At 49.6% G+C, this 25,575-nt stretch overlaps 1 protein-coding gene across 1 annotated transcript in view; it reads left to right on the top strand.

Moving 5' to 3' along the window:
- Positions 1–25,575, top strand: part of LOC142563143 (sodium-coupled monocarboxylate transporter 1-like) — an 81,327-nt gene that overhangs the window by 18,363 nt on the left and 37,389 nt on the right. The window contains exons 5-7 of the mRNA XM_075673688.1: positions 9,216–9,325; positions 12,165–12,232; positions 20,048–20,134. Of these exons, the coding sequence (XP_075529803.1) occupies positions 9,216–9,325; positions 12,165–12,232; positions 20,048–20,134 (265 nt within the window). The remainder of the gene's footprint in view (positions 1–9,215; positions 9,326–12,164; positions 12,233–20,047; positions 20,135–25,575) is intronic.

Below are 25,575 nucleotides of genomic sequence, written 5' to 3' on the forward strand. Positions count from 1 at the left end.
GCAGGGAAATACAGCTGTTCTTCTCTTCCTCCTGTGCGAGTCTCGTTACTTCTCGGAGTATGGCCAGCAGTTCCGGTGCATTTTTTCTAGGTTCAATAGTACACTTTGGTCCGATCTGAAAGGTACGAAGTATGTCCGCCCACATATCCGCGTCACCTTCGGTGTGAATAGGGCTGCAGGGGCTCACCTTTTTCTTGACGGGTTGAAGTGCTCAAAGTATACGCACTAAAGTATGCCAGAGATCCTCTGTCATCTGTGCAATGACCCAGCGGTAAAGTTGCCATATGGATGGAGCCCAAAGTCACGAAGCAGTCCTGTTCACTTGGTTCACTTGTAGGAACAAGTGCTCCGTATGGCATCGATCCTGTCTTCTCCATTTCGACCGTAGAATCCTGAGGACCATTGTTGCGCGCGGCGCAGGACGGCGCTTCGTATGTGTGTGTATGCCTAACATCGTCCATAGACTAAACAGCAGGAAGTCATCACGTGTTTTAATTGATTTTTATTTTACTTGTACTTATTGCAGCCAAACTTTTGACTATAGCCGGAGTAGGAAAAGAAGAATGAATTTCACAGATACTATAAAAGTAATAAATAGCAGTAAGAAATTGATCTAAAGTGCATTTGCGTACATTTCCGGGCAAACTATTGCAGCACTGAATCGTACGAGAGAAAAACTGTAAATATACAAGTCTCAATGAGGACTATACAGAATATTTAGAGCATGATATCGACGAGCACTTGAGGGAGCTGAAAATGAAATATAATCCTGAAAAGAACAACTTCGTGAATTTACATATTTATGCAAAAGCTTCAAACAATCAAGGTGGCGATGTTTCTCGAGTGTGAATAAGTTCAGGTTAGAAAGGTTCGAAGAGAGTAAAATAGCTATCATAACAACGACAGATAAACCTAACAGCTATTTTCTGCACTCATACTAGCAATTTGACTTCATTTTTATGATGGCGATTTCGAGTGATAGAGGCGTACTCCAATATTGGACATATTACAGCTATATAGGTTAATCGTCTAGTGTGTTTCGGTGTGGATCGGAGCGTCCGCTGCAAACAGCCGAGGCTTCCAAGGGCTTTTGTTATGTTAGTTCAATGTGCGAAGACCAAGACATATCGTGTGAAAAAGGACCTTCCATATATTTATATTGGTTCAGTCTATTTAAGGTTTGGTTGTTAAAGGAGTATGTAAAATGAGGTATAGAACGACGCCTTGATCTGATAACAGGACAGTTTTGCTGAAGTTGATGGGGATCTTCCGTTGTTTGAGGCAGCTGCAAAACCTTTCGAAACAAGTGTAAAGAGTTACGTGATCAGATGGGCATATGGTGACACAGTAAATAACACAATCATCGGCATACCAGCGGATTTCTGAGGAAATATTAGAAGGGAGATCACTTATATAAAGTAAGAACAGGAGAGGGCGCGGCACGGAGCCTTGTGGTACACCTGAGGATACACCTACTGTCGTGGATTTACTGGAGTTAAAAAAGTACACATTGTGGCCCATCAGAGAGAAAGCTACATAGCCAGTTTACGATATTAGAGTTGCTTAAGGTACTTTGGAGTTCTATAGAGATTTATACAGTACCAGTGGCACCCACGACGATAATGGAAGAGAAAATAGTCTAGAGGACTTCGAAATCCCGAAGGTAACGCCGGAAGAAGTAAAGAAAGCCTTAGGAGGTATGCAAAGGGGGAAGGCAGCTGGGGAGGATCAGGTAACAGCATATTTGTTGAAGGATGGTGGACAGATTGTTCTAGAGAAACTGGCCACCCTGTATACGCAATGCCTCATGACCTCGAGCGTACCGGAATCTTGGAAGAACGCTAACATAATCCTAATCCATAAGAAAGGGGACGCCAAAGACTTGAAAAATTATAGACCGATCAGCTTACTGTCCGTTGCCTACAAAGTATTTACTAAGGTAATTGCAAATAGAATCAGGAACACCTTAGACTTCTGTCAACCAAAGGACCAGGCAGGATTCCGTAAAGGCTACTCAACAATAGACCATATTCACACTATCAATCAAGTGATAGAGAAATGTGCAGAATATAAGCAACCGTTGTATATAGCTTTCATTGATTACGAGAAAGCGTTTGATTCAGTCGAAACCTCAGCAGTCATGTAGGCATTACGGAATCAGGGTGTAGATGAGCCATATGTAAAAATACTGGAAGATATCTATAGCGGCTCCACAGCCACGGTAGTCCTCCATAAAGCAAGCAACAAAATTCCAATAAAGAAAGGCGTCAGGCAGGGAGATACGATATCTCCAATGCTATTCACAGCGTGTTTACAGGAGGTATTCAGAGACCTGGATTGGGAAGAATTGGGGATAAAAGTTAATGGAGAATACCTTAGTAACTTGCGATTCGCTGATGATATTGCCTTGCTTAGTAACTCAGGGGACCAATTGCAATGCATGCTCACTGACCTGGAGAGGCAAAGCAGAAGAGTGGGTCTAAAAATTAATATGCAGAAAACTAAAGTAATGCTTAACAGTCTCGGGAGAGAACAGCAATTTACAATAGGCAGCGGGGCACTGGAAGTCGTAAGGGAATACATCTACTTAGGGCAGATAGTGACGGCGGATCCGGATCATGAGACGGAAATAATCAGAAGAATAAGAATGGGCTGGAGTGCGTTTGGCAGGCATTCCCAAATCATGAACAGCAGGTTGCCGTTATCCCTCAAGAGAAAGGTCTTGAGAGAATAGCTGTGTCTTACCAGTACTCACCTACGGGGCAGAAACCTGGAGGCTTACGAAAAGGGTTCTACTCAAATTGAGGACGACACAACGAGCTATGGAAAGAAGAATGATAGGTGTAACGTTAAGGGATAAGAAAAGAGCAGATTGGGTGAGGGAACAAACGCGAGTTAATGACATCTTAGTTGAAATCAAGAAAAAGAAATGGGCATGGGCAGGACATGTAATGAGGAGGGAAGATAACCGATGCTCATTAAGGGTTACGGACTGGATCCCAAGGGAAGGGAAGCGTAGCAGGGGGCGGCAGAAAGTCAGGTGGGCGGATGAGATTAAGAAGTTTGCAGGGACGGCATGGCCACAATTAGTACATGACCGGGGTTGTTGGAGAAGTATGGGAGAGGCCTTTGCCCTGCAGTGGGCGTAACCAGGCTGATGATGATGATGATGATGATGATGATGATGAAGGTACTTTGGAAGTAGATGGAAGAGTTGGGTGTGAACTACTGTGAAAAGCTTTTGAAAAATCGATAAGCGTCAATTTTTTCACCGATAAAGACTGGCCTATGTCCTCGGCGAATTCTGCGAGCTATGAGACTGTGCTGAGGCCTTTTCTAAAACCATGTTGAGGGGTAGACAGGATGCTGTTAGACTAAAATAACCCAGCTATACGTATTGTAGTGGGTAACATGCATGTGGCGCTGTGCGAACTGCCACCGCTGCGGCGCGAGACCCGAGCTCGGGCTGCTGATGCGAACGGCTAGGACTCGCGATCAAGAGCTACTTGCGATCCCTCGTACGAGCTGCAATAAAACCCCTTGCATTTGGTGGAGCTGCGGGGTAGACCTCGGAAACTGGAACTCCGAAGCCGGACGCTACCGACTGCTACGACCATGCCTGACGAAACCACCCAGGATGATGCACCACAGCCTCCGGCGGTCATCGTTTCCGGTGTGTTGCGCCAGCGTGATCCTGCCATCTTTAGCGGCACCGATGATCATGACGTGGAGGATTGGTTGTCATCTTACGAACGGGTGAGCCAGCATAACAAGTGGGACGACGTCACCAAGTTGCACAACGTGTTGTTTTACTTAACCGGCGTCGCGAACATCTGGTTCCGAAACCACGAACACGATTTCGGAACATGGAGCACATTCAAAACAAGTTTCGCTGAAGTGTTCGGGCGCCCCGCTGTGCGCAAGCTTCGCGCAGAGCAACGCTTACGGGGGCGTGTGCAACATCACGGTGAAACTTTCACAAGTTACATCGAAGATGTCATTGACCTGTGTAAGCGCGTGAATCCGTCAATGTCAGAACAGGACAAGATCAAACACATTATGAAAGGCATTGATGAGGACGCCTTTCAGATGTTGTTAGCGAAGGATCCGCGTACCGTGGCCGAAGTTATCAATTTGTGCCGAAGTTTTGACGAGCTACGGAAACAACGCGTCTTAGCTCGGCGCCCACCGCCTACGGAAGATTCGTTAGCAGCATTAATTATTGGCGACCACCACACAACTTTGCTGACGCAAATAAAAGAATTTGTGCGCGAGGAGGTCGCACGACAGCTCTAGATTTTGCCGACCACGGAGAAGCCTTCTCAATGTTTGGCTCCAGCGCTCCGACAGATAATTCAAGAGCAAGTGACCGAAGCTCTTCCACCTCCGTGTCAGCCGGCTCCCGTGGCCGCGCCTCTGACGTATGCTGAAGCCGCTGCACGGGCGCCTCGCCCGCCGGTGTTCTCTCCTCCGCCTTCGCCTCGCCAGCCGGCGGATCCCTTTTTCAGTGCACAGCAGCAGGGTCCAAATCCTTGGCGCACTGCTGACAACCGCCCAATATGCTATGCCTGCGGTACCCCGGGTCATGTAGTGCGCTTCTGCCGCCGGCGCTTGCCGGCCTTCGTGGGCACCCCGCGACGACCCAGCTCCGACTTCCGACGTTTCCGTATGCCTTCACGACCACCACCGGAAGTCTACGCTGCTGATGACATACCGGCACCGCAGTGACAGCTCTACGCCACTCGTCGCTCGCCTTCCCCTCGTCGGCGCTCACTCTCACCCATGCGTCGTAGACCCAGTGCCAGTACTACTGAGGCGGAAAACTGATTTCCGCAGTTCCTGAGGCACGAACTGCGTCATCGTCGGAACATCAAAGTCCTCGTTTTTCCCCCGCTAACGTCATTGAAGTGTGCGTTGATGGCATCAAATCCCTTGCGCTCGTCGATACAGGTGCTGCTGTGTCCGTGATTAGTGAGAAGCTTTGTCGTGCATTGCGGAAAGTGACCATGAAGCCTTCGGTTCCATTGCTTAGAACAGCCAGTGCGCAACAAGTACAGCCAGTCGCTATGTGCACTGCCAGAGTGCTGATTCGAGACATTTTGTATTCCATTGATTTCTTTGTGTTAACTTGTTGCTCCCACGATGTCATTCTCGGTTGGGATTTTCTGTCGCGCCATCATGCCGTCATCGACTGTGCACGTGCTGAGGTTCAGTTCTCCGTTCTGTGCGATTTGCCATCTCGCGACTTTCAAGTTCACGATCTTAGCAGGATCTGTATAGCTTCAGATACTGACCTTCCTCCTCACAGTGCTGTATTTGTCCCTCTTTATTGCGCATCGCTTGCCGAAGCGACGGTCATGTTTACACCCGCTGCCGTCTTCATTCGCCGCCAGCCCATATTGTTGCCTTTCGCCCTCCTCACGGTTCACCATGGTGCTGCCGAAATACTGATTTCTAACCCAAATTCGTGCACTTTGGCTTTGCACTGTGGCGAGACTATTGGCACCATCGAGTCTGTGGACGCTGACGCTATTGTGCACTTCCCCATGGCCGACGACGTCGATACTGCCAACGTAACAGCACTGACGCCCCATGTGCCATCTAACCGAGTCCCACCGGATGTTTTTTGTCGCTCCATTGCCGATGACCTCGAGCCGACACAACGTGAGCGGCTAATTACTCTTTTAAATGAGTTTCACGCGTCTTTCGACTGGAACCAAGCATCGTTAGGCCGCACAAGTACCGTCTCTCACCACATTGATACGGGACACCACGCACCATTACGCCAGCGTCCGCACCGCGTGTCATCCACCGAGCGTCGTGTCATCACCGAGCAAGTTGAAGACATGCTTGACCGTGGTGTTATCAAGCCATCCTGCAGCCCTTGGTCATCGCCCGTAGTACTCGTTAAGAAAAAGGATGGCTCGATTTGTTTCTGTGTGGACTATCGTCGCCTCAACAAGATTACACGAAAGGATGTCTATCCTCTACCGCGCATAGATGACGCCCTGGATTGACTACATGGTGCTGAATTCTTTTCTTCTTTGGACTTGCGATCGGGCTATTGGCAAGTGCCAGTGGATGAATCCGACCGCTCGAAAACAGCTTTCATTACGCCTGATGGCCTGTATGAGTTTACGGTAATGTCATTCGGCCTCTGCAATGCGCCAGCGACATTCGAAAGAATGATGGACAATATTCTGCGAGGCCTCAAATGGAAGACGTGCCTGTGCTATTTAGACGACGTGGTAGTTTTCTCCCCTGATTTCACCTCTCACCTCTCTCGTCTACGCGACGTCCTTACTTGTCTTGCCACCGCCGGCCTTCAACTTAACTTGAAAAAGTGCCGCTTCGGCGCCCGCCAGCTGACCATACTTGGCCATGTCGTTTCCAAAGACGGCGTCCTTCCCGACCCTGACAAACTTCGTGTTGTCGCAGAATTTCCGCGGCCGACTACACTGAAAGAGCTCCGAAGTTTTATCGGCCTTTGCTCGTATTTTCGACGCTTTGTACGCAATTTTGCCTGCATCATCGCTCCTCTGACGAAGCTCCTGGCTGGCCCAGGTGACCTTCGCGATTGGACTCCGGCATGTGACCAAGCCTTCACCACTTTGCGTCGTCTGCTTACCTCACCACCTGTTCTACGCCACTATGACCCGACTGCACCGACCGAAGTTCATACGGACGCCAGTGGCGTTGGTCTTGGAGCCGTCCTTGCGCAACGCAAGCCTGGCTTTCCGGAATATGTGGTTGCATATGCGAGTCGGGCCCTCACGAAGGCAGAAACCAATTATTCTGTCACAGAAAAAGAATGTTTGGCTATAGTTTGGGCGTTACACAAATTTCGCCCTTACTTGTATGGCCATCCGTTCGATGTTGTGACAGACCACCACGCGCTCTGCTGGCTTGCGTCACTGAAGGACCCGTCAGGCCGTCTTGGACGTTGGGCTCTTCGGCTCCAAGAATTTGACATTCGCGTCATCTATCGCTCCGGGCGCCAACATTCTGATGCCGATGCACTCTCCCGATCGCCCATGAGATCCGACGAAACGCCACCCTCCCCCGTAGAGTGCCCGGTTGCTACACTTGCTGTTACTGACATGCCGTCTGAACAGAGGAAAGATCCGTGGATTGTGTCTCTCATTGACATTCTTCACAGTTCTTCGACGGCTACATGCCCTCGAGCCCTTCGTCGCCAAGCCACCCATTTCGTGCTACGGGACGCCATCTTGTACCGCCGAAACTATCAGCCGGATGGTCGCAAATGGCTGCTAGTCATCCCTCGCCATTTGCGCTCCGACATATGCACGTATTTCCACGCCGACCCCCAACAAGCTCATGCTGGCGTCCTGAAAACCTACGAGCGGCTCCGTCAGCGCTACTACTGGCGCGGCATGTATTCTTATGTCCGCAAATACATTCGGTCATGTGTAGCCTGTCAGCGACGCAAGACATCTCCTCATACGACTGGCCCTCTGCTACCTTTGCCGTGTCCTGCACGTCATTTTGATCGGATTGGCATTGACCTCTATGGGCCTCTTCCATCCACTTCTAAAGGAAATCGTTGGATAATTGTTGCAGTAGACCACCTCACAAGATATGCCAAAACTGCTGCACTTGCTTCGGCTGCTGCTCGCGACGTCGCCGCATTCATGTTACGGCATTTCATCTTACGGCATGGCGCACCGCGAGAACTGCTCAGCGACCGAGGCCGTGTCTTCTTATCCGAAGTTATTAATGAACTACTCGCCGCTTGCCACACTATTCACCACAACTCTACGGCGTATCACCCACAGACTAACGGTCTCACGGAACGGTTCAACCGCACTCTGGGTGACATGCTCACCATGTATGTTGCGTCTGATCATTCCAATTGGGACGATGTCCTCCCTTTTGTGACGTACGCGTATAACACCGCCGTTCAGGCTACCACAGGCTTCTCCCCATTTTTCCTTCTTTATGGACGTGAACCATCCACTACCCTCGACACCGTGCTACCATATCATCCGGATGCCTCTGAATTCACCCCTCTTTCCGAAGTTGCTCGCCATGCTGAAGAGTGCCGCCAACTGGCTCGCTCGTTTACGTCGGATACCCACGGTATCCACAAAGATCGACGCGACAACGGGCAGCCCACACAGTCCTTCGCCGTGGACTCTCACGTCTGGCTTCAGCTGCCCTTCCAATCCCCTGGCCTTAGCCCAAAGCTTGCTCCGAAATATCAGGGTCCGTACCGGATCGTCGCGTGTACATCGTCGGTGAATTATGTGGTCGAACCGGTGACGCCATCTTCGGACAAACGCCGCCGTGGCCGCGAGACGGTTCACGTCAGTCGCCTGAAGCCGTACCACGACCCCCTTATCGTGTCATCACCTTAGGTCGCCAGGATGGCTCCTCTTCACCGTGGGGGCAATTGTAGTGGGTAACATGCATGTGGCGCTGTGCGAACCGCCACCGCTGCGGCGCGAGACCCGAGCTCGGCCTGCTGATGCGAACGGCTAGGACTCGCGATCAAGAGCAACTTGCGATCCCTCGTACGAGCTGCAATAAACCCCCTTGCAGTATATAGACAATCTGCTCCAGTAACGTGCTACGTTGGGACGTTAATAACATTGGTCTATAATTTCTTAAAGTGTGCTTATCACAAGATTTGTATAATAGGAGAATCTTAGCAACATTCCATGAATTTGGGACTACTCAAGTGGGCAAGGAACTTGGAAGTGCATCAGGAGCAGCTCGCGTCGTGTTTGACCAGTTTCACGTTAGAAGTAATCTAGGAGTACGTAACTGCGGTGACAATGAATAGCCAGCAACACAGGCTGTGTTGTTGGGCGCCTGAACCGCTGTATTACCGGGACATCAGTAACCGCTTTAAAAACCGGTACGCACACCATTAGTATAGAAATTCGTTTCTACAGCTTCGTTGTCTATGATGTGCACATCACTATCTCAGGGTGGCATACACCTGCGGAGGGTTCTTTTCAGTTATCTTGGTCATAGAAATGATGTTTGTTTCTCAGAGTAGCACCATGTGTGCCTCGTTGTTTCCTTGCCATTTTTGAGCTAAACCACTCGCCCTTACATGATGAAACAACACGCCCACATATCAAAGGTTATATGACGTATTCATGCTCCCGATTATTGTGATTACATTTCTCATTTCTGCCAAAGTTCTCCAACTACCTTTCCCGTCCCGTTCTTCATTCGGCCCGCAGCACAGTGTCGTCACTGGTGAATTCTCAAGCCGCCGTGTGGTACTTCGATGTCCTGACTCCCTTCTGCGCAGTTGGCGGCCATAATGTGGATGTCATCGTCAAGGCGCTAGGTAAAAAAGTTCACATTTTTGCTCTACTAATTAGAAAATTTATTTATCTATCTTTGAATTATTTATTTATTTACGAATTTATTTATTTACTGACGACTCAAAACCACGGGAGCCCAAGGACAAAGGGCAGACAAATAATTGCAGTAAGACACACATAGTGCGTAAAAATGATATATTGAAACGATACATTCAACGGAGGAGTGCTTAACACTATATCTTCAGTTGGGTTAACAATTTCAGATATGGGCACACAACTAACGGAATAACATCACATGGATAGACGTAAAATAACGTTGATGGCAGTACTGAGAAAGATAAATTGCGTGGCAAGGAATTCCAATCAGCTATTGTTTTAGGGAAAAAGCGTGCTTCTACACGTTTGTCTGCGCAAAGACAAGCTTAGCTCAGACTGTCTTTATGACGGTAAGGTCTAGTTGTGTCTCCAACTATAAGGTCTTCTGGGTGAATGCATATTTCAGCAAGCAAGGGGTTTGCAGAAATGTTTACCTGCCAACCTTTCTTCGCTTCGTGAAATTCCCGTTTTGCTAAGGCCAGTGTAGATGTTGCAGAATCGCGACGGTTAAAAACAAATAAGTATAGAGCGAGCAGCAAGATACGGCATTTTTTTTTCAACTTCATTTATAGTGGCTTCTACGTACGACTCCTAGAACGCTGGAATGTTCAAGTCAGAGTGTAAACATAGATTGGCAGGCCTTTAGTCGTATGAGCTGGCGGAACTGATTAATTTGTGTTCGACGAACCCCAGTGTTTTTCTGGCACTTCAACGAACATGACTTATATGCTTAGACCATTATATGCGGCAGGCTTTGTGCCAACGAAATAATTAATTTCGTTTACTTGCTTCTGAACATTTCCGTGAGTGTGGAAGTTACATGAAAGTTGTAAAATTTTCTAGCGATGTATATGTACACGGTTTTCTGAAAATATAAGACCATTTACCATGCTTCGCATCAACCAGCCAGGAAGTGAAGGTTTTTCTTTAAAGTACGTAGCTTTATTTTTCATGGAATTCACTTGATTAAGAATACCATATTCATCAAAAAATAATGTGCTGGCAAAGTTCTTATATGCATTGGATAATAACAGATATGATTTAATGAGCTTCACGGAAATATAAATATGTATTGCTGTTGTACTACTTAGATTGAAAATGTAAAAAATACCGGCACGTCGACGCATGAAGGGAGCACCTCATACTATAATGAAGCAGACGGCGCAGTGTATCCGGCCATCCAAGGGGCAGTCGCATGGTCATAACTGAAGCCTTTGGGGTCCTGGGATGGAGCCGCCGAGTATAGAGCGTGCCAAAATGTGTTCGCATAAAAAAATGGCTGCCCGGGACAACGGACAGCAGCGTTTCCCAGCGTCCAGTCCAAGCGTCGACTCTGAGTTACAGCTTTGGTGTCCCCGCACGCTACAACGTAAAATTACCTCATGCCGATTTTATTCCAACTTCTTCGCACCAAATTTAAATAACAACCTGCAAGGCTGTTTCAAGAGCCCAACGACAGGCTCTCCTCGTTTATAGGAGGTGGCTTCTGTTGGGTATTAAAGCGAAAAGCATCGGCTACCCTGAGAAGTTTCCCTTATTAAACTGGCTGAGGAGCGGCGAGGAACGCCTAGAAGGAGAGATTGTTTCGGTGGGCCGAGCTAGCGCAGTGAATGTAGCTAACCGGTTGAGGAGGGCAAAGTCGGCGGCTGCCAGTGGTCCACTTCCTCCTTGTCCCTTGCGTGGTGGCTTGCCAACGATAGGGGCGTCGTGCAACAGGGCGTTATAAATGCCGCAAAAACATATTTCCGACTGAAAAAAAATTGGCAGAACGGTATCACGTACATACCAAATAGGCTGAACAACGTTAGACTACCCCATCAAAGGTTTATATTACGCAAAGAAATCAATTCGCACCAGCAATACTGAGCAGCGAGGGCTATAAGGATCAATGGACAGCCACCTTCAATTGTTTTAAGAATGGGGCGCTCTCCGGCTATTCACAAAATCTGTTTTTTCTTCGATGTATTATTGCATCTTTAGTGGGTATGTATGTATATATATATATATATATATATATATATATATATATATATATATATATATATATATATATATATATATATATATATATCATGTCACGTAGAGAGTTTTCGCTCTTAAATGACGTCGCCTGCTAGAGAGGTGTAATTGTCGTGGCCTAAAATCATTTTAGTCAAAAAATTAATGGGTGAATTATAAATAACCATATTACGACGTGCATCTTAAATAACCGTATTACGATGCACGTCGTAGGGGAGGACTCCGGAAATTTGGGCCACCTGGAGTTCTTTAGCGCGCACCTAACTCTATGTACACGGGTGTTCTCGCATTTCGCCCCGATCGAAATGCCATTTTAGCCACGCAGCGCTCATGGCAACAAAACAGTAGAATTGGAACGAATGATTTTACTTTTCTTCAGTAATCTGAATTTACACGTAATTTTCAGACGAAATTTCCACGGTTTGCATGACCTCTCGTGACGGAAAAGGGAACTTATCCCGAATCGCCGAGGGCTAGCGAAAAAAAAATGCAGTAACTGATTGGAAAATCTTTACGTTATAGCAAAATCCGGTACCCTTTGGTGCCCTAGAAACGCCGCCGCATTATATTAAATAAGCACGCCTTCTTTACACTTCGTACTTGCGCAACTTCTCGCTTACTTTATTGCACTACGGCGAGTATGGTTCACCGCATTACGCGACACTGAACTGCGGTTATCCAAATAGGAGCGCATATGAGATGTTTTTGTTTCTTACTGACGTACTTCTTATAGCGGTGTGTAAACAGCTTTTGCAGTTGGCGGTGTCATGACAGGATGCAGCTTGGTGGTCCCATATTTGGGCTCTGTCATAGCGGTAAGTTGCCTATTAAACTACCTCAATATATAGATATTCAATTAAACATGACAGCTTTTTGGTTTTGAATGTCGACGTTTATTGCGTGCACCGATACTCAAGTTGAGAGCCACTTAGGACTGTTGTCAAGTTTGAGTAATTTCTCGGGAACATGTACGGTAATAAGATTCTGATGAATAGCTGCACTCTTTGCGCGCCAGCTAAAGTCCTTTTCTGAAGAAAAAGAAATGAGGAACCGCCGTTCTCGTTATACATAACGCCATTCTATAGAGATTTTCTCCTTTATATTGGTTTCTCTTATTTTCAATTTATTTTCCTTTACAGCTCCGGTCGCATTCAAGAATTCTTTGGTTCCAGTCTATATTGACTGGGCTGGTATTTGGTTACCCAGCTGTGCAAGGGCATAGAGTGTCTTAATTAGCGCAGTTTACTTCGCGTGTAAAAATTGTGGCAGGGTCCAGCTCATGAGGAATGTCGGAGTTCGTGCGTTTATGATTGAAGTAATGTGGTCACCCGCCTATTGCACATTTCTTCACTTGTTGCCGAGTTGTTACCGACATCTTGCACCTCTGTGTAGCTCAACGCTCTACGTGCAAAGCTTGCTCTGGTCTTGCTCTATTCACCTTACTTGTCGTACATTTGTGGTACACTCGGCTACACTTAATGCCAACTTTCTCACTTCTCTGTAGCTGACTTCTTAAACTTTGTGTTGCTGACTCCTTCACTTCGCGCCCCTTGTTATTCTTGGCTATACGGGAATATACCCATTCCGGAGGATTGGCCAAGAATCTTCACATACCTAGTGTGACATGCCCAGTTGCACATAGGCAATGACCAAGTACTTCCTAGTTATCAGTTTGGGCAAATCCCCAGTGGCACAGAACCAGTTTCATATATACAGCAACCCAAGTGGCCTATTCTTGCACATACGCCAAGGCACATGCCCAGTTGCACATACTCAGTGCCCAAAAGGTAAGATACGCACCCACGGAAAAGTGCGCTAAATTCCCGTAGTGTGCTAACCGCATCACAAAGGATAAATAGCAGAGAGACCTGCTCTGTAGTTTCTTGAATAGAGATCGTCAAATAACCCGCTCATATATTGTACAAGAGAACTGAGCCTTTAGCGTATCAATATGAATACGACAAAACGAAATACGTACTGAACTTTTCAATTATTGTACTCAGGAATGCAATGTGGTGCTAATATATCAAGTTGTATCAACAAGCATCCCTTCCAGGTGGTTCATATAAAATAGCAGCCTTGAACACTTCTCCCTATGGTTATAATATGAAGACGCAGTTAAGTCCGAAAGGCGAAGCATTGTTTCCGATAGCAATTAGACAACTATGCGCCGTAAGGTTAGCTGTTTCACCAGCTGTATAAACTGCTACAGACAACCCTTTACTAAATAAATTAGCAAAGCTCGTGTCTCACACGTGCATGCAAACAGAAACACATATCACTCAATGAATGCGTACACTCGCTGACAGAACACGTGCGTGATGAAGAGCGGCAGCAAAAGCGAGCGATTTCTCCTGCGTGTTGCCTCTCACTTTAGCGTGATCAAAGCGCCCTAGAGCAAAGCGCACACGAAGCCATCAGCTATCTCCTGTCGGGTAGCCTTCGACCTCACCGCAGATTAGCTGCAAAAGAGGAAGCGCGCAGCCGTGCTAAGCTGCACCATGCTAGCCATGACCGTAGTAGAAACGTAGAGAAGTGGTTCTTGTGGGGGGAAAGGTGGAAAGGCTGGCACTATCTTCTGCAATCCTTGCCGTAGCACTGCTCAGCGCCTGCAGAGAGCGGGTGATGGGAGTAAACGAGATAGAAGGTAGGAGGGAGAAAGGTAGAGGGTAGCCGTGGCAGCAACAGAGCAGACAGGCCGGGAGGGCCCGGCTGGGATAGCCTAACGGCTATCCCACCACGGCTATAAAAATTTAGGCTATAGAAATTTCTTATAGCCTACCCGAGAGCCCCGACCAGTCGAGGTACTCGACGACGCTTAGGAAGGCTGGTAGCTGATTACGACCGGGTAAGAGGATTGGGAGCCCCAGGCTCCACAGCCTGGGGCTCCCGTCGTTGACATCGGAGCCCCAGGCTGTGGAACTCCTGCAGAAGTCGGCCACGATGCTGAAGGTGAGCAGGAAAGGCCAGCAGGCGGTGCTCCAGAGTCTCTGGATCACCGCAGGAGGCACAGGCTGGGGAGGCGACTTTCTGAAGCTGCTGCCGGCGGGCTGCCGTCCAGTAGCAGCTACATAGCAGTCGGAGCAGCAGTGAGGTATCCGTTCCTGGGAGGCCGTGCTGTGGAAGTGGCCATGGAGGCCGGCCCAGGGATACCCATTTGTCCGGGTGCCAGGCGATGGTGTGCCGGCGCAGCCTGTGTCTCGAGAAGTCTGCGGCCGTTAGAGCAGGGCTGAGGGGGACGCTTGAGTGGTGGGCACTCTTTGCGAGCGTGTCTGCCTCTTCTTTGCCAGGGAACCCCACGTGCGCCGGTAGCCAGTGCAGGAATAGTTAGCACCCTGCGCCCTGAAGGGGCGTCAGTCTTGGAGAGAGCAGCGTTACCCCAATGCTAGCCCTGTCAGGATTCTGCAGACAGAACAGCGCCGACTTGGAGTCGCAGAAGATGGCTGCTGGAGTTTCTGGTAGCTCCTCTTCCAGTAGGTCTACAGCAAGGTGGAGACCTGCTAGCTCTGCTGTGGTAGAGCTTGCAAGTCCTGGGACACGGCACAGCTTGCTCTGTTGTAGGGCCGGTGCAACGCAGGCTGCTGTAGATGAGCCCGTCTCCGGCATCAAGGGTCCATCGACGAAGACGTGTAGGTGGTCCCGAAGTCTCTCTTGGAGGAGAGAGGCTGCCATCTGCTGTAGGGCACATGTTGGGGAGCGGTTCTTTGAGATATCTGGCAGCTCCGTCGAGAGAGGGACTGGTGTTCTCTGTGGCGGGAGAGGCTGTACGGCATTTGCAGGAGTGTCCCGTATGACTTCCTTACAGAGGCCACACAGCCGTCCCATGTGTGATGCTGGCCGGGAGCGTAGGCGGGTCAGGAGGGCTTAACCAGCTGCTACATGGTGCAGGCGATGAATTAGTCGTAGCCCCTGTTGCAGGAATAGTAGTGACAGGGGCCAGGCACCTGCCTCAGCAAGAGTGGCGGCCACTTGTGAGGTCAGAGCTGAACTGCGTACCGGTGCTACAGCTCCACTTTACGCAGGAGGGGTGGAGGCATCGCCACAAGAGGAAGGGCATACACCAGCCATTAAGTGGCAGCAGCTTCAAAGAGCTGCAGAGCCCACATGGCGGTACAGCCCTGTCCACGGGCAAGGAGCTGCGACATTGCCTGGCGCACCCGAAGTGTCTGGGCGTACACGGCCTTGGTACCCGGCAGCCAGGTCAGCTAATGGTCAATACGCAGCCCTAGGTAGGTGACTGCCATGCTCAATGGGATTTGGACGCCCTCCAGGCGCAGCCGGGCAGCTGAGCGGTGGGCTACTGCTCTGGGATGCAGCAGCAAGGCCTCGGTCTTCCTGGCCTAGATGGTAAGGCCTATGGTGAACAAGCAGGCAGCCGCAGTGTCCAGGGCTCTCTGTGGGGCCGCACGTGCCTTGTGGATGTGCTGCGGTTGTTCTCGCACTCATAGGACGACGTCGTCCACGTAGATTGAGGACTGGACGGGGAAGTGAGGGTGCATCGGCAGAGCAGCAGGCAGCCATGCCAAGGCCAGGTTGAAGAGGAAGGGGCTCACCACTGACCCCTGTGGCACGCCTGCAGCAACCGGAAGGGGGGCGCTCTTGGATCGACTCGCATTTACCCTGAGGGTGCGGTTGTTCAGGAACGACGAGAGAAATTTCCGCAGCTTGCCATAGATGCCCAGGAGGCCCAGGCCCTGCTGGACGACTGCGTGAGGAAGGCTATCATTGGCACGGTGCAAGCCGATCAGCAGGAGCATCACGAGGTACCCGCCGGCCTTGGCTTCCTCCAGGGTGGACACCGCGTCAGCGATGGAGTACGTAGTGCACCGCCGCCGCCGGAAACCTGTCTGTTGGTCAGCTAGGCAGCCGCAAGCACGGGCCACCCAGTCCAGCCGTACCAAGGCCATGGCCTCCATCACCTTGCAGGCAGCAGAGGTGAGGGAGACCGGTCGATAGGATGACAGTTCACCAGCCGGCTTTCTGGCCTTCAGGATGGGTGCCGCAATGGATGCGCGCCATGCCTTTGGCACCTGCCCTGACTGCCAGATCTCATTGAAGCACTCGACCTCTTGCCGGTGAGTGACTTTAGTAGTCGCCAGGCTAGGGGGGCCCTTGAACGGTCCTCGATGCTGGAGCGCAGGCTCACCTAGCTCTGGTGCCTCCTGAGCCGGGCCTGGCTGCTACAGCAGGCGGCCACTCACCTGTATTTGGTCCAGTGGTCTGTCTTCCCTGTCCGAATTGCAATGCGCTCCGTGCGGCGTTTGGAAGCAAGAAAATTGAGTAGGCGGAGATCCGGGGTAGGGGTGTCCTGTGGGGCAGAACACTGTATGGTAGCAGCCTGGGCGCACTCCGCAATGGCGTCCAGGAAGTCATGGTCATCCGCCACATCACTGCAGTGCTTCCTAAACAGAGACCACTCTGTGACGTGGAAAGTTCTGGTCTCCTCGTCCTCGCTCTCCGTCTCGCGGGTGCGTTTGCGGGAGCGGGACATATCCATGTCTTCGTCGTCGGAGGGAGGGAGCGGGTCCGAAGTATGGGGCTCCTGTACTGAGGGGCCGTCCTCGAGAGGCTCCGAGGCTACCTCGGGGGTTGCCGTTGCCGCGATGTCTCCAGGAGCGGTCGTAGGCAGGGGAGGGGAACCACATGGAAATCGATGGTGGTGGCCCGTTCACTGAGCCACTCCTCCAGCATACGAGTGGTGCAAAGTTCCAGGTCCTTCCTTGCCCGGAGTTCTTCGAGGGACGCGGGGCTGAGTGTCACCAGGCGACTGCGGCGGACGCACGACCAGCGCTCTCCGGGCGGAGCGAAAACCATCTTTTGTTGCGAAAGCCTCTTGCGCACGGGAAGGCCAAGAGAAGCGAAAGGCGCGTCACGCGTGGTTGTCGGCCGGCGCAAACATGGACGAGGCGAAACACGTGTTAGCTGACGGGGCGAGGTCGGCGCAGCGAGGAGCAGAGCGACCTCCTCGCATCGCAGCTCGGACGAGACTCAGTAGAAGCGTAGACACACCCGCTACCCTGCCTCCTGTCGTAGCGCGCGCACATCTCCCCACTCCTGCCCTTGCGTGCCGCGAAAAGTGGGAACGCACGAGAAGAAGCCGCCGCACCAAGCCATCATCCTTCTCGGCTCACACTTGTATGCTTTCCTTAGCGCATGCATAATACGGCGCGCGATACCAAACTTATCGCACATGAACTTTGCATGGAACATCAATGCGACGACGGCGGATATTAGCTTGGAGTCTTCATATACACTGTTATCTCAATAAAATTCCGCACAACCCATCTCACAATGACTGTCACCAGTAATGCGGTTAGTACCGAGTCCACGTAGAGACAAAACGTATTATCACCGTGCAAACTACTTAAATGTGACGCGTGTGACTGCGTGTGACTCCAAAGAACACTCGGTGCCATCTAGCGGCGCCACCGCGAAGCATGACCGTCTGCATTGCATGGCACGATGGTGCCATGGAATGCAGATTGTCACTGCAGACGCTGAGTGGCACAGACTCAGTGCTCCAACTCGACGTCAAAGAGCTGGAGTAACGGTACCTACCCGGTTCAACGGTTCATTGAAGAGCGACACATACTCAGCGACCGAAGTTTATCCGCTGCTTGGTTCGTGGCTTCTCTCCTCAGCACTATAGCCTGATGCACTACCCATTCGACTTTGACTACCTAGTGATTCAGGTAGACTGAAAAATGGCTACATGCATACATACATACATACATACATACATACATACATACATACATACATACATACATACATACATACATACATACATACATACATACATACATACATACATAGCTAGCGCGGAAAATTGCACGACGTACCCCTAAGAACACTAAAGCCATAATAGGGTCACGTTACTAGACGCTTAAACGGCGTGACAGTACTCCCCTGAAACAATGTTCCGGTAAGAGGGAAGTTTTCATAGTATGTTTGCGTAAACTTAATATTTATATCGTGTGAGATATCGAAATAAGGTGCACGCAGTTTACTGAAATCATGCATTACAAGTTTTACAACATATTTGAAATACATTTATGCAAAAATTTCCGATAATTATCTGTAGGCGAAAACGTAGCCAACGTTTATATATTCAAGCAGCTGCGCTACATCTGTCATGCTGTAGCTAACACGGCACTTATCTTCATAGCTTCGACCTCGTCTTAAGACTATGCCGTCATCTCCAGATTTCATCTTAACGTATTTGTGTCAAAACTAAATGGAGTATGCTTTCAATTATCGCGAAATAGATGCAGCAGCGTATAGGTATTAAGATGAATGTTTACGTTGTGTCGCCAAATGCTGCCATCCATTTTGCTTTTACTGCATCAATGGCCAACACGACCCGCCGTGGTGGTTTCGCGGCTATCCTGTTGCGCTCTTAAGCAAAGGGTGTAGGATGAAATCGCGGCCGCGGTGGCCGCATTTCGATGGGGGCGAAATGAAAGAACGTCCGTGTCCTGGGCATTGGTGGCATGTTAAAAAATTACCTTGTGGTGAAAACTTACTTGAAGTCCACCACTATGGGGGGGGGGGGGTGTAGGGGCGTGCCCCATAATGAAATTGTGGTTTCGGCACGTGAAAGCGCAGAATTCAATTCAATGCAATGACCGGCTGGCCAAGAAATCAGTGAGCAATCGTCATTGTCATTCTGGCAATTTCGCCAGACGTGTTTAAGCAAGAACCGCTCCAGAAGTTCTGTGTAATACAGTGCTTGAACTTGTGTCTTTATACTGAGAGCAAAGTTAATGCAATGTCATGGCTTCCTATGTTTTTCTACCCGAGATTATATGGGGAACTGTAGCTTACTGAACTATGCATATTGCACTCATATTTATTGAAGGGAACGCATCTTTTTCCATACAAAAGTAACGTGCGTGCCATCATAATGGCCAATGCCTTTATGAAGCATGTTTTTGTTTCGTTTTTCCAGTCCCAATGACCAGACTTTTTCATTAGTCGGAAACGCCTGTGGCTGCAACAAAGGCAAAGTTGGCGCTTCGTTCTAGGAGCACTCTATAGTCTGGATAATATTTAATTTCAGGATAAGGACTTTATCTACAGAAGACACATTTTAAAGGCAATGTGTCCCTTGGCGAGTGCGCCCAACTTTTCTCTATCGCATGATAGAGACAGATAGAGACAGAGATGTCCCGGAGGCTATGCAATCTCAAAACGTGTGCAGATCCCGACAATAGATCTGGTACCGGCGCTTCCAGTGGTGTCGGTACCGTTGGTGCCACCGTGCCGTACTATCGCGTGGTACCCGTGTTATGGGTGCTTGAGATACTGTACGTAGAGCATTCTTCCACTCTTCCTTACTGATAGCTGACCTTTTGAGAGGCTGTCGTTAATACGCAGCGTCTTTGTCGAGTGCTCAAACGCTGTCGTTTTAAATTCTGTGGGCCTCGAATAAGTTTTATGGTTCATACTCCCCATTCCCATCCCGATGTCTCCCAGGAGATCATTTCCTTACATTGATGTCAACTAGAAGTTCAATCGCCTTGTAACTTCCTTTATTTACTTTGTCTATCAGCAGTTAACCTTCTTTTTGGTGGCTTTGACATTATGAAAACAGTAAGTGAGCGGCCTGCCTTCTCGTTCTGTTGCAGATGTTCATGGCGGTGAACTCAGCAATCACTGGCCCCTTCGTAGGCCTTGTCCTACTCGGACTAACCGCGCCCTTCGCAAACAGCAAGGTACGTTGCCTCTGTAACGTGATTTGGGTTAACACGATGTTTTGCGTGGAGCTTCAAAGGGTGCAAGGTTTCTTACCCTAAATATTTATGTCTGTTTGGTTCTTATCGGCAGAATGAAAATTTCTGACAGACAAAATACACTATTATCTGAAAAGCATGAAATTAAGTCCCTATGAATCAATCAAATCCGGTCATTTTCGGAGGATGTGGTTTGCTTACAATATCGCAGGGAATTTTCTATATCGACGTAGCATTGCCGCAGACCAACACATATATTTGTTTGACATGCGAAATGAAGCACTATTTATTTTCTATATTTTCATCTATGACCTATGAAAATTACCAGTTCTGTTAGTCATGTTTCTGTGAAAGCTAGCAAGTCAACAATAACCCTTAACACATTTCTGGTAGACAAACTAACGTAGTTGGTGCTAGCTAATTGAGTGTTTTCACCCTACAATATATAACCTTACTTCTGTCAGGTTGCGCAGTTATCTTCGGGGATCTTCGGTACACGCGCATTTGCTCAAGATCGAAAAAAAAATGAAGTGCACGCACTAACGGGCAAGTTCCTCACCAAGAGGTTCTACATCAGTTGAGGGTCAGTTTGACAGATTTAGCGTTCATAAAGCAAATTGGAGTACGTTGCTATTTGAGGGAGGAGCTGACTGTCTGAGGACAAAAAACATACCGGAGCAAATACGCACCACAGGATGGGGCATGTGTGGGCTGCAAAAACAGCCGGCAAACGACTCGGCACATCTGAATGGAATTCTGTGATATTCACCCAGCGAGACCTGTAGGGAGTGTACGCCTTACAGAAGCGTTGAAATTCAAAGAAGGTGAAGCATTCGAGTTATCTAAGATAATTGCAGCATTGGTGAAAAAAAAATACAAAGAGGACACGGATAGCGTTGAAGAAGGGCGGCGGCTGGGACATGAGGAGGAGAAGCACTGATGATAAGATAACGTCTGAAGTGCGTCGATGGAGACGGCGAGCTGCTCAATCCGAGACTCTAGGGAGGTTATGACAGAGGACTCTGGTGTTGAAGAAAGGGCGGCGACAAGAAGTCTTCCCGTGGACTCGATCAGCCAGCTGTGCGAGGCGGTAGAGGGTCAAGTCTCCTGCAGTGGCCAAGACTAAATGCAAGCAGCAATTAGCACCGTTTGACGCGCGCACAAGCAAATGAACACATCTCGCTCGATGACCGCGCACACTCGGTGTCAAAACGCTAGAGTGCGATAGCTTGTCACCAGCAGCGAGCGAATGGACCTTCGTCATACGGCTCGTTTCGACGCAAACTAAACCGCCACAACGTAACGCGCACGAAGCGAGTATCCCAGGGTGCACTTGCACTCTACTCACAGCGCCCATACACTACACGTCACGCGGCGACGATATTATCGCCCTTGGACTTTATACAAAACATCACGGCGACGTTGACTGCCGAAATGCGCCTGGAGTGTCCATATAAGATTTGTCGCAATAATTACTGTAGCATAATATCAACCATCAATCATCTATATGAATCATCGATACCAATCATCAATACCTCACAGTGACAACCGATAGCAATGTCTCAGCATTCAATCAATATAGGGGCACAACGCATTGCCACGGTTGAAACGAGTTATGCGTTAGGCGTTTACTGTAGCAATATACCTTTCGCGATGTTGCAAGCCCACTCGGCGCCATCTTGCGCCGCGCCGTGAACATTGCACGGGACCTACGAAATCCATAGCGCGCAATTGCGTGATAACGCTAAGATAGGCTTCATGCGGCATCCGGGCTCCTCTCTCGCGTTACTTTCTGAACACATTGGGCCCTCTTGTGGCTCTGCCAAATCGTCCGCGCGTGCCCTCCTAGGCGATAAGTGTGGCGCGGCGGTGCCTGCGACCGCTGTGAATTGTTTCTCACTTACCGCACGTTCAGTGCCACATACTCCGTGACCCAGTTGACGAGTGGTTAATTGAAAAGCGGCACATACCAAGCGCATTCATAGAACACCTCGAAAGGAGTTAACATGATGGGCGTTCACTTAAGAGGGAAACATACCCAGTGTACTTGTCGGGCAACCTGGTAAAGCATAGGGTTGCTGTGCTTGACGAATCCCTGCAACTTGGCTTCCATCCCGCTGAGCATCGGACAACTTTACGGAATAATTTATTGCGTGAGCATCCTTAGGGTACTTCACGCACTTTGCTATGTAAGACCTATCTGTCAGTGTTTGTATCTATAGCGCGTCCTTTTGTCTTCCTCGGGAGCAGCCTCATTTGGCCATGCTCCTGCGTCAAGCTCGCGGGCTCGTCTAGGCACGCACTCGCGCAAAAAAAAAAGATCAGTTCTTTCTTTTCTTTCTTTCTGTTCCGGAGGGCCGTCTGCCTGTCTACACAGCCTAGGACAACTCGAATTGGCTGTATAGGGCCTCGCTTCGAGCCTTATAGCCTGATGACTCGAACGTGATTCGAACGTGCAACCCCCAGGTATCGTCACCCATGGAACCCCCATGGAATCGTCAGCCAGCAGCACGGTAGGCGACGCTGTCCCCCCCCGAACAGCTATCGTACCCCCAGCGACGGACAGGACAGGAACTGCGCCTCGGAAAGTGTCTACGTGGTTCAGCTACAAGAACAGCAATTCTGGCCGCCTAGCGGACACGAGCTTGGACCACGCGCACATCGACATCATTAGTCCTCCTCCTCAATTCTGTAGGGCCCAACGCATCCTCACTTCTGTGGACCGGTTCACTCGCTGGCCAGAAGCGTTCTCGCTACTAGGCATCGCTGCAGCTACAGGGACGTCAACATTTATCAGCGGCTTGATTTCCTGTTTTGGCTGTCCAAGTGTTAATTCCAAACCGTATAAGTCCAAACGTTAATTCGTATGCTACTTATTCCGCGAGCTCGGAAACCTGCTTGGTGTCCGTCGCATCCACCTGTCCACCAATGATCTGGTGCAGCGGCTGCATCGTCAGCTCAAAGCTGTCCTCATAGTCCGCGATACCAGTGCCCCCTGGGTCGACGAACTCCCGCTCGTCCTCCTGGCATCCGCTCTGCATATATGGAGGCCTTCTGGTGCACGGCAGCTGAGATGGTTTACGGCGCGACCCTGGGACTACCGGGTGAATTTTTCGCCTCACTATCTTCCGCACCGCTTAACCTACAGGACTCCATTGTCCTGTAGCTTCAATTGGCTCCATTGTCCGAGAGGTTGACTTGCTCTCGGCGTCGCCTCCCCGCCTGGAAGCGCTCAGCTGGAGGAGACGGGTTGTTCTCGAACGACCTTTCAGAGCCGCAAAACAGCTTTGCTCCGGACCAAGATCAACTACCTGGAACCGAGCCAGCCTCCCAATGCACTTTCGAGGAGAGTCAAGCAGGCGGACGGGGGGGGGGGGGGGGGGGCGGACGATAGCTCGACGTGCGGCGCATGAGGTGGGGGTCGCCAACCTGTCTGACGGGTCCGGTAACGTGGTAGACGCGCCCCGGTGCACCATAATTGGAATTCGATGGCGATTGGACGTGGTCGGGGAACTTGAGTGATGCCAGGAAAAGCGTCCGTATCTAACAACGCTGACCATCCGTCTTAATGAGCATGATGAGGTTGTGGCACTCGATCGCGTCAAGCCACCGTTTACATCGAACGCAGCGCTCACATCAGCGCCACATGACACTTCTGCCTGTACTTTGACTGGCGCCAGGACAATACCCTCGAAAATGGATTATCTGGACGCCTTTCCGCTGTGCCCAGCGTTAGTCCTCCATTTTAAAGCGAAGCTTTCATTGCCTCGTTTCCCGACTTTCCGCAATGCTCCTGTGATGAAATTGCCGCGCATGCAGTTGGGTTTCTAGCAACACCACCAGATGGCGGTCGCCTCGGCGCATCCCGGCTAGCGCCGCCACAGGTCGGTATGCGTAGTTTGCGCGTATGGCACGCGCTGTGCTTGCTTTCCTACGTGACAAAAATGCAGGTGCTGTACTGTGCAGGTCGCATGCTGGACTGTGATAACGTAAACACTACAATCGTACATATCCTGAAAAGAGCGGTTGCAGCTGGCGTCTGAACAGCGTGCTAATCATGTATGCAGAAGGAGCACGTAAACATGGGCCAGCAAAATGTATGGAAAGCCTGCACTCAGCGTCGAGGACACCCACATACGAATGAAGCGTCGCGCGGAACAGGGGCGCCTTCGCTACGCTGGGAAACGTGAAGACCGCCAATTGTATGTATACAACTTATACAAGCAATTATATAACAAATAGTTGAATTGCGTACAGCCCCATAATTCAAATAAAGTTCCCCACTTTTGCCACGATGCGATTTGCCTTGTGAGGCAATGATATGCTCAACTCTCTCAGATTATGAACAATGACACACAACAAAGCCCCAAGCAAACACGTCCACCTCTGTGTTCTGAGAACTACGCAGAAAAGTAGCAGTGGTGCACGCAAGGTAACGCCTAATATAAACTTACCACTCTCTTGTTTTATTAAGCGCTGAATAAACACGCTGGGAAGAATAAAAAAATATCTGTTCTTTCACCGTTTAATCCTGGACGGACGCTTGTCCGTTGGGCTAGCCCACAACCCGTTTCGTGGGATATAGGGTCCAGTTTCGATGCCTATAGCACCTAACCCTTTTCCTTATCCTACCTGAGTCATTGGGTAGTAAAAGTACAAGTCGATAGCGCCTCCGGCTGCTGTGCTAACAGGGCTTAAATTGAATTGAATTCTCCTTTTTTACGTGCGAGAACCTTAATTTGATAATTAGGCACCCCGTAACGGGAGACTCCGGTTTAATTTTGACCACCAGGGTATCCTTAACGTGCCTAAAATTCAGGGGAGGCGGGCATTTTTGCATTTCGCACCATGAAAATGCGGCCACCACGGCCGGGATTTGACCTCACGACCTCCTGCTTTAGCAGCACGACACCATAGCCACTAAGCCACCGTGACGGGTAAGGCGGTTCGAAACCAACCATCGGACCAACTTGGATCACTGGCTATGTGGCAATATGTACATACGTGCCGCTCTTGAACTGACCTCTTCGACATCGACATAGGCCACACGCGGTGACACATGCGATATTCGATAGGTACTGCTGGCTGAAGGAACTCTGGCGCCGACTTGGAGCACTCGGTATGTGCCACTCCGACTGTGCTGGTCTTTATTGCACTCTTTGATGCTAACTTGTTTAACTGGTTATGTGTCAGTAGGGGCGCTAAAGCGTAAAACTATTCCAAACTTTTCTATTGAAATTCTGCAATCAGCCCTCAGCGATTGGTATAAAACTTTTTTTGGACCACCCCCACTTGTCACGAAAACCGCGACAGCTCCCCATCTGATATGACGTGTACACACTGATTATGTGTGCTTTGACCGAAAAAAAAGAACAATTGTTATTTTTGATTCGACGCTTTTCGCCATTAGCCCTCGGCTGTTG

The sequence above is a fragment of the Dermacentor variabilis genome, chromosome 11 (genome assembly GCF_050947875.1).
Source record: "Dermacentor variabilis isolate Ectoservices chromosome 11, ASM5094787v1, whole genome shotgun sequence".
In the NCBI taxonomy this organism is placed as follows: Eukaryota; Metazoa; Arthropoda; class Arachnida; order Ixodida; family Ixodidae; genus Dermacentor; species Dermacentor variabilis.